We start from the raw sequence: 9846 nt of genomic DNA, 5'->3' as shown, positions 1-9846 counted from the left end.
ACACCCTTCTGGATTGCTAAACCCAGCATATGAAAAAGAGTACCGCTTATCTAATAGCTCGGGTCGTGGTTCGTGATATAATTTTTTAACCTCTTCAGGAAAATGATGTTTCTTCACCCAGTTCACCAAAAGTCGAGAAAGCTAAAACCCCAAAGCCATAACCATGAAAGGAGCACTTGTCTAAGTATTTATTCCGTTTATGCGATGTAGCGCTAGAAATGACATTACCGGGTATGAAAGTACGAACCCCACCTCCAGTGAAAGATGAAACACCGGTGATATTGAAACAAATATCTAGACCGTTCTCCCAACAATAAACAAGAATGCCTGCATGTCTCAAGCAATTGTTATTATCAGATAAAAAACCGAGAACTACCTCCTTATTGCATGCACACCATTGTTGTAGCAAATATCACCAAAACATCCGTCACAAGGTCATGGAGAAATTTGAGACCGACGTCATTAGCACAATGCAAAACATGATCCCAAAAATATCCATCTTTTTGTTACAACTTGAGCATGTAGTATCCTCGCTGAAAATAATTCCATCTTTGTATTACATTCATTTTATTTTCATGCCAAAACCTAAACATTGAACCATATGTAGTTTTAATGCATGATATTACAACTACATGTAATTATTTTATTTTCTTTTTGCGGAAGCGTCTGGATTTTTACTGACTACTCAACTTGCAAGAACAATGGAGTATCATCATATCATTATTGAAGATCATTCGCATGTATCGGTTCAAATCTTGAAGGAGAATAACTCCAGAATTCCATAGAAAATATTGCATATCATTGATCAGATAAAGCAGGAGTCCAAGACAATTGGTCAAGTTGTCTTAATCATGTTTCGAAGAGAGTTAATGGATTAGCCTATGAACTCGCAGCGCACGCTGACAAGCAGTCTGTTCACCAATGATGGACATCTTCCCGACTCCCTAACTGCATCATTCCTTTTCTGTGTGCTGAACAATGTAATAGTTCGATGTTTTACGTTTCCTTTTCTTGTTTGTTTGGCTTAAATGCCTGCTACCAAAAAAAAAAAAGAAAAAAAAAAAGCAATGTCAAGCCACGCTAATACTGGCGTGCCAGATCGACCATAAATACATTTGGCATCATATTTAATTCTTTCCTCCGGTTATTCTATTTTAGAAGAAAAAATTACTTTCTCCAAGACCATAGAAAACTTTATATTCTCCGAAACCATAATAATTTTGTAGTGTTCCAAGATCAAACCAATCTATGACCATTAAAAAATGAATCTATTTTCTCCAAACACATCATTCAAATACGTTAATGGTCGGTAAGAAATCAAGAGAAAAATTAATGTTATATGGAAGGAGACTGCCATTAACAATTGGTAGTTGTTATTCCACTTACTCTAGTTTCTTTAAAATACAGAGAGTGCACGACACGCATATTACAATGTGAAAAATACTACTCCTTCCATCATAATTTACTTGCTAAAATAGGATTTGTAAAACTTTGAAACAAATTCAAATTACTTCCACATACACCATCAATCTTTCAAATTACTTGTTTAATATACTAGTTTTTGTATCCTAGTTTTTATTTCTTTCTTGATAATTAGAGAATTTTAGTGGGAAATATAGTAATTTTTTGGTACACTTTTCTTAAAAAAAACTCAATTTTGACAAGTAAAGTAATACGGAGAGAGTATAACTCCTACTATTACAATACCAGCTCGATTACCAGCGGGTCATTAGTAGGGTTATATTTTAGCTTTAAACCTAAAACCGTACGAAACGGTGAACTTGATAAATTTACTCGTCATCCTTATTCCTAGTTTTTGGCTGTGTGCAATCGGTCTGCTCGGTGACTACCAATTTTCCGACCACAATGTGATAGTTAATTATGAAAACCATTAAATTATCTGATGTTTTTGGCTCATTTCTAGCCATTTTACCACCCATGCATGCTAGCTGAATTTTTGTTTTAGCTTTTCCTGCAAATTTCGTGCAGCTCGCGTTGATGTCTAGTCCAACGTAAAGGAAACGGCCATAATACAACTAGAAGGTTGAAGCGATCAAGCCACTTAAATTCCACCAAGTCTTGACTTAGCGTACAACTATAATATCGTATGTGGAAAATAAATTATTGTCATCATTTTAGTAGAAAATCTTAACGCCATTTTGTCTATATATACTTATATAGGGTAGTATCACTAATATAACATTCACAGCAAAAGTATTCTATTAGAACATTATGAGAACAATGGAACCGATAATCTTGTTTTACAAAATTTCCTTCTTTGCAGCACTTCTCATTTCATCAAATATATTCGTTGGTAAGTACATTTATATGCCTTTTATTGAATAAATTATCACAATATAAACATTAAAAGTTTTAATATATTTGGTTGCATGCAGAAGCGGGAAATGTTGGTGTGAACTATGGAAGGCAAGGAAACAACCTACCGTCCCCGAGTGCAGTCGTTAGCCTCTTAAGATCGAGAAATGTGGACCGAATTCGGCTTTTTAGTCCAGATTGGGATGTCCTAAATGCCCTACGAGGGTCAGGAATCGGAGTCGTACTTTGTGTCCCCAACCGAGATATCCAAAGGATGGGAAATGATCCAGATTTTGCTGGAAATTGGATTTGGAACAATGTCCTTTCATTCGGTGATGTTCAATTTCGATACATTTCAGTGGGAAATGAAGTCAATATTCCTTACGCTGGAGAGTCAAATCACATTCTTCCTGCTATGCGAAATCTTCATAATGCACTTAGAGCTGCTGGGAAAACAACTCCAGTTACTACAACTATTTCTTTTGGTGTGGTTGTAGATTCATACCCTCCCTCTCGTGGACGATTTTCCGACGGCGCCCAAAACATAATGAGATCGATAGTAGAGTTTTTAGTAGCCAACAGGAGTCCTCTCCTCGTAAATATCTATCCTTACTTCGCGTACAATGACAACCGACAACAAATACAATTGGATTATGCGTTATTTACGGCAAATCGAGTTATTGTAACGGACAGCGGTAACGGACTACGGTACTGGAACTTGTTTGATGCTATGACCGATGCAGCATATGCGGCGATCGAGAAGGTTGGTGGATACAATGTCGATATTGTCGTTGCCGAAAGTGGATGGCCATCTGGTCAAAATGGAGATATTGCAACCATTCCAAATACTAGGACATATGTTAACAATTTGATTTCACACGTATCGGGAACATCTGGAACCCCCAAAAGGCCAGGGAGGAGCATAGAGACTTATATTTTTGGCCTTTTTAACGAGAATACGAAGGGTGGTCTCCCGACTGAGCGACATTTTGGCCTGTACTACCCTGACATGAGAGAAATCTTCCCTGTCACTTTCCGTTAGGCAATCAAAGGAACATCAATTAGCTGCATGACAAAGAAGTAAGTTCCATGCACGCTAATTCAATAATTAAGGTTATGTATACAGTATACCTGCTTAATTAAATAAATGATGTAACTAAGGTTATGCGCCGCAGTTACCTATAATGACATGATAAGGTAATAGAAAGACAAACACCAGCAATCATGTCATTTGGGTTCAACTATATGTACGTAATGTGGTTCATTTAGGACTATAATAACAAAATTACGATGTATTATACAGATGTCGTTTTCGTACTTCTTTTATTACAAATTCAAATCGCATGCACCTCTTAAATTACTTAATCAAAAAGAAAGGAATTAAGGTGAAAAAGAGACGTGAACTGAATAAATATGACCCCTTCGCCTTCTGGCTAAGATTGTAATTTAAGAAAACTTTCTAATACTTTGTTATGCCTGAGTCTGTTTTTAATTAATAGCAATTACATTATGGACCAAGGGTTTAACTGGAGTACTCCCCCGTCTTTAATCGACTTAGTCAAAATATTAAAGAAGAAAATCTTATAAAATGTCATGACTAATCCTTGACTAACCATGTTTAATGTCATGTTCTTACCAAAACTAAAATTAATTGCTAATAAAATTAATATATTAAAAATTGCAGTGGAACTTCACAATACCTGGTTACTGCTTTACTCTCACTGCATACAAGATACATTTCAGAAAGGCAAGTTTAGAATCTTATCCTAGCTACTATTTTATTTTTTTTATTATTTATTCTTTTTTGGTAACAAATAAAGGTTTGTTAAGAAACTTATCACAAAATTGGTTAATTAACCCAATAACGATAATTTTTGGGTGAAAAAGACATATAAAATTTGATACTGTTTAAATGAACGAGAATGTAAAAATAGTCAGGATGTAAACTGTTTCATCCTACCCATTTTCAAATATTTTTTCTTATTTGTAATTTATATCAGGATGCATCCAGTTTCACCCTCCCTACTTTTAAGTTTAAGCCATGATGAATCCAGATTCATTCTTGCGATCTTTTTGGTGTCCATTTCACCCATACTAATTTTTACTCGTCCATTAGAACCATGTTTTAAAAATATTTGGACAATTAACCCAATTTCTCAAAACTTATCCTAGCTACTATTTATATTTATTTTTGGTAACAAGTAGAAGTTTATATCTATTCTATTATATAAAGGGAACACCCCTTACTGTAGCAAGTGAAGCTGTAAATTTTGAACTTCCGATTTTGTCCTTCTTCTTATTTTTTAATTAAACCATTTGCATTCATAAATGGAGGGTATAAGAGTAATTTACAGGAATATCAAAATAATTAACCATCGAAACGTAGATTCATTGGGTGAAATTGTGGCTGAGAAAACAGCAAACATGATAATCAAAATCAAAGTAAGAAGAAAAAAATTTGATCCGCATCACTGAAACATTAAAGTCTGTATAAGCTTTACCCCAATAACCCAACCAAATAAGCACCTTTAAAGCATAGAAAATAAAAGAAATTTGAGTTAATTTCCGAAATTTTGATTGATCAATAAACATATTACACACAGGGGCAGAAGCACAGGTTGACTAAACCTGATTGTTGATGAGTGCCAAATATTGTATATATTTGCACCTTTTTATTGGCATTTAACTCATCATTTATGCACTAACGCTCCATTTTATCCCATGCATATTCTGTGTTTTCGTTGTTTTCAAGAATAAATACTTTTCTTAATTAATTTTGCATTTTTAGGTACTAAATAAAGCCTGGTTAACTCACGGAGCGAAAAGAGCAAAGAAACGGAAAAGACTCCCGCAGAAAGGCAGCGAAGAATGATGTTTGCAAGAGCCAGATCAACTAGAAGTGGGCTTGAAGAGGAAGAATTTGTTCTTAAACAAGAAGTGGGCTCAAGATTGTCTAAGCCCAAACCCATTTCCCAAACCCGTTTCTCTTCTTAACCGTCAGATTGGATTCATTCCATCATCTAACAGTCGCTTCATCAGAGTTCATCGAGCTTTGATGTTCCTGTCTAACACTATAGCACCTAACTCCATCTTGGACCGTCAATTTTGATGTATCCCACATCCAAGGGTCGCTCCATACCCATCTCCATCGCACCGTTGGATTAATTCATAATCTTCTCATCCGACGTCTTTCACAAGCAGAACATCGAGATTTGATGATTCCGTCTAACACCCAAGCATCTAATACCTATACACCCAAACCAAACGAACCCTAAGAAAACTATATCGGGTTTTCTTTCATCTCTTCCTTCCCCTTCCTCTCCATGTCCGCAACACCATGTCCGCACCAACAGCTCCGCCACCAACTCTCTGCCACCACCACAACCACCACCATCTCTTCTCAAACACCACCAACCCTAATCCCATCATTTTCCCTTCTCTTTAGCCACCTATTTTCCCAATTTCTACACGTTTTCTCTCTAAACCCTAGCGTGTAAAATTGGTAAACTAGGTCGAAATTGAGAGCAATTGAAGGCATGGGTAGCATCAAGAGAAGAAGTAGAAGATTGGGTCGATGCACTTGAGAGTTTTCAGAGATTAGGTAAACCTAATTTCAATCTTTATGAAACCCTAATTTTCTGTTTTTTGGGAAACTTGTGCATGTACAAATAGATGCTTTGGGATGTTGTAATGGGCATACCTGGGCTAGCCAGAGTTTCACCCAAGAGGACTGGACTAGCCAGTGCCTCAACTGTGTTGTTTTGATTTGTTCTATCAATGCTCTGTTTATGTTCAATGTTTCAATTCCAGTTATTTAATGTGTTAAACATGTTCTAGTTTAATTTGTCAGGGTTTAGATGAAACCCTAGATTAACATTTGTTATTCATGCTCTTGTCAGTAGCCATGATGTTTTAAATGCTCATAGTGAAACTCCATCTTAGGGCTTCAACACTAGCCTTTCACATTGGATGTCAGGCATCCATTGTAGTTAGAATCATCTAGTGTTGCTGAACTGCAACTCATGCTTAATTTTATATATTGTTCTTTTGATTAATTGTGCTTTAGCTAGACAGTTAATGCTTAGGAGGAGTACCTTAGTTGTGATAGGAGATTTCATATCAAAATGACCCTTGCTATATAGAGGATTGACATCCCTCTTGCTAGTGGTTATAGAAAAACAAAGTTACTGTCAGTGATGAATAATCAGTGTGAGTTAGAGGTGGATTCAAAGACCTTGGTATTTTGTTTACATTTGTTTCCAAATTCTTGCTTCACTGTTTGCTTCTAAATTCTATACTTCACTGCCTTTGGCTCATTGCCATTGTAACTGTCATTTGCCACTGTCACTCTTTGCTTCATTAGTTCACTGCTCAGAGAATTAGCTTAGGAAAATTCAACTCACACCCTAGTCCCTGTGGATTCGACCCGTATTTGCACAAGCTACAACCGACACAGTGCACTTGCGGTATAACCATGTAGGCTTCTTATTCTCTTATTTCATACATCTTTCCTAGCTTACCAGTTGTAGCCCTCCTTTTTCTTACAAAACTTTACTGAGTCATTAATTTACCCTTTGTCCAAAAGAAAAATGGAAAATGTACAAAACAGTCTTAGTATTAGGGCCTGATTCACAAAAACATCCTACTGTTACAAACTATTAACAAAATGATCATACTTTCGTTAAAAAGGGAGTTAAGTGGCGACTCACAGTTAAATATGTTAATGAAATTACCTATATGTCCTTCGTATTATCCTTCCACATACATTTTTAACTTTTGCCTTCATTATAATTTGTTTTGACGGTGGTGGTGGTGCCGCCTACATATCATTACACCGCATTCAGGATCGTAAAACCACGTTTAGGTTCGCTTCACCGCATTCAGGGTCGTTACACCGCATTCACCCAAAGGGTTGACCGCTTGCCCTCCGGGATTTAGCAGGTATAAGCTTCCACCACACCACCACCACTTCAACCAATTAGTTAACTAGGAAGGGTTTTTGAGAGAGGGTATATTTGGAAAAGATAACACCGTTTTACTCAAAAGTGTTAAATCGGATGGAAAAAATCATTTTGTAAATGGATTACAAAAGTATGATTATTTTGTGACCGAGTTACAAAAAGTATGGCCATTCTTTAACTGGCCCAAGAAAAATTGTGTTTAGTCCACTAAGCTCATCAGACTAGTCCACCAAGCCAAGCAATTTAGTCCGCCATGTTCATATCTGTTGTTATTTGTTAGCAGAGGAAGTAGAAGAATAGAAAAAAAAGGGAGTGAGAGTTAGTCCATCTTGCGCTGGGGTTGCTTAGGAAGTGTTTGTCGAAATGCTTCAACCATCTATTTGCTTGGTCACCTGTAAACACTTACTAATGTAGGAGGTTAGGAGTCATTGATAATTTATTTTCAACTCAACTGGAAGGTTGAATTGATTTTTGCATCAAAGTAAGAGAATCTTTACAGTATTACTCTATAGTATTACTGCACCAACAAATGGATTTTGCGGGTATATGGGAAGCTGGCGTACTGCTGAACAGGCCTGGTTAACATGGTGACTACTCCATAAACTTTTCAAAGCTTTGAAATTTAATGGCCCGTGGTACCTTAGAATTTTTTTTTTGGGTTGGTGTGAGCTACGATGAGCCATTCAAATTTATGGGATTTGTTAGCAATGGGGCGAAGTAGAATTGAGTGTTTAAAGAATTTCTTAGATTCTTCAACAAGAATTTTTTTGGCCTGCCCTTTGTACAGGTTTTGATAGTGTCATTTCAGTGCTTAGAACGATAACAAATTTATTCTAAGTCATGTTGTTCACATCTGTTTGAAGATTTGCAAAGGTATGTTCCCCAAGGATTGAACTTTTGTTAATTGACGACTCAATGTTGCAAACTAGAGTATTTAATGTTCTTAACAATTTAGTAAGATTTTTTTTCTGTTGAGGCTGAGTCTGTTAACAAAAAACTTTGTACATTGTTGTTTTGATATGATCATATTTTGTTAATGCTTTTAGGGGTGAAATGATGTTTCCCAGATTGACTTGGATGCGGCAAAAAATAATTTTTTAGCCCCCCAATTGGAATTCCTGGTTCCGCCATATTTACACAAATGATACATAAATATGGTGGTGATCTTGGTGATGGAGTAGCAGGGAAAATACAAAGGTGTTGGAGGAGATGGAAACAGAAGAAAATGATGGTTATGTTTTAGTTTCAGCAGAGAGTGGGGAAGAATTGGAATTAGGTTTTGGGATTTCTCCCCAAATCTCGCACTGAAGCGAATAATTCAAAGGCGGAGTACACGGAGACCATCTCTGATGGCTAAGATTGAATGAATTATTCATGAATCTGAACCATCCATAGAAACAATACGTGGTCCGTGCCTCACGGTAAAAGAGAACACGTGGTATGTTTCACAATTCACCCTTGAATGATAATGTTGGACTTGGTTGATCCAAGCACGTGCCAGAAAACTTGTATAAGAAAAAGAATAAGGCCGAGGTGCCCCTGCCTAGAGGTGTAAAGTGTACCGGTCCGACACACGAAATCGCGTACTTCACGTGCCATGTATCGTGTTGGGCTATGCAACGATTTAAACGTGTTGTGGCGTGTCGTTGAGTTGAGCTCAAATTTTGTAAAGCTCTTAACTATCTAACAGAAAGAACTAACTTTCGCATATTTAATTAGCTCTGAAGCTCAATCTGTCTAGCAAGTGATTAAACAACAAGATGCACTTGGTCTATTTTAAGGTCTTGCGCTTTGCTTTTTAAGGATTTTGCTAAAGTGTCATACCTCGGGGGGGTGAGCAGCGGATGGAATATATTAGATTTTATCCCATCTACATCCAATCTATAGTATGTGATTTTAAATTGTAGGAATCCGCATCCAATTCATATATACAACAGATTTCTTATCCGCAGACGTTGAATGTGGGGACTGGGTACAACGGTAGGGGCGGATTTTAAAACTGGTAGAAGTGACTGAAAAACAAAATTGGGGAAAACTAATCTTTTAGATCTTACTCTCTACATCGAAGAAGTGACAAAAAATAAATATGTCTGTTAGAAAGTTTGGAGCAAACTGACTCACATTCATTTTAAATCGTAAAAATGAATTGATAACCAGTTAACAAGACGAAGATCAAAAACTAAAAATTGGATGTTAATCCCGACTCTTTTTTTTTTTTTTTTTTTTTGACAGACAAACGGTTAAAATTTTTATGGATAATAATGAATAAGAGAAACATAAAATAATTATCAAAGACAAGCTACCATCAGAACACATATACTTCATCCGTCCCATTATTAGTTGACCTATTAGTTGTTTGTGGGTGAAAACCGTTTCTGATGATTTTGGTAATTTTGGGTGTGTGGATGAGAAACGAATCTAAACCCTAAACAATGCACCCATGGGAGTACTTTTGATTCGAGAGATCAATCTGTACAATCCTGGCCTAAACCAAGAAATGGCTGTTCCAGGCTTGCTTCAGTCACAAAGTGAAAGAGAAGGGTTGGTCTTAGAGAGGGAAGCAAAGAGA

The 9846-nt window shown here is 36.5% G+C and overlaps 1 protein-coding gene across 1 annotated transcript; it reads left to right on the top strand.

Annotated features, from left to right (window-relative positions):
• Positions 1-2191: 2191 nt before the first annotated feature.
• Positions 2192-3633, top strand: LOC113274807 (putative glucan endo-1,3-beta-glucosidase GVI). Its single transcript, XM_026524196.1, has 2 exons — positions 2192-2314; positions 2397-3633. The coding sequence occupies exons 1-2, from the start codon at positions 2233-2235 to the stop codon at positions 3356-3358; spliced, it is 1044 nt and encodes a 347-aa protein (XP_026379981.1). The 5' UTR covers positions 2192-2232; the 3' UTR covers positions 3359-3633.
• The last annotated feature ends 6213 nt before the right edge of the window (positions 3634-9846 follow it).

The sequence above is a fragment of the Papaver somniferum genome, chromosome 4 (genome assembly GCF_003573695.1).
Source record: "Papaver somniferum cultivar HN1 chromosome 4, ASM357369v1, whole genome shotgun sequence".
NCBI classification, from domain to species: Eukaryota; Viridiplantae; Streptophyta; class Magnoliopsida; order Ranunculales; family Papaveraceae; genus Papaver; species Papaver somniferum.
Note: the sequence above shows the minus strand (reverse complement) of the source record. Positions and strands in the feature narration are given on the sequence as shown.

Excerpts from the sequence above, each read along its gene's own strand:
- LOC113274807 (XM_026524196.1), top strand. The coding sequence starts at position 2,233 with ATGAGAACAATGGAACCGATAATCTTGTTTTACAAAATTTCCTTCTTT. Across the intron at positions 2,315-2,396 it reads TTCATCAAATATATTCGTTG|AAGCGGGAAATGTTGGTGTG; the intron begins GTAAGTACATTT and ends GGTTGCATGCAG.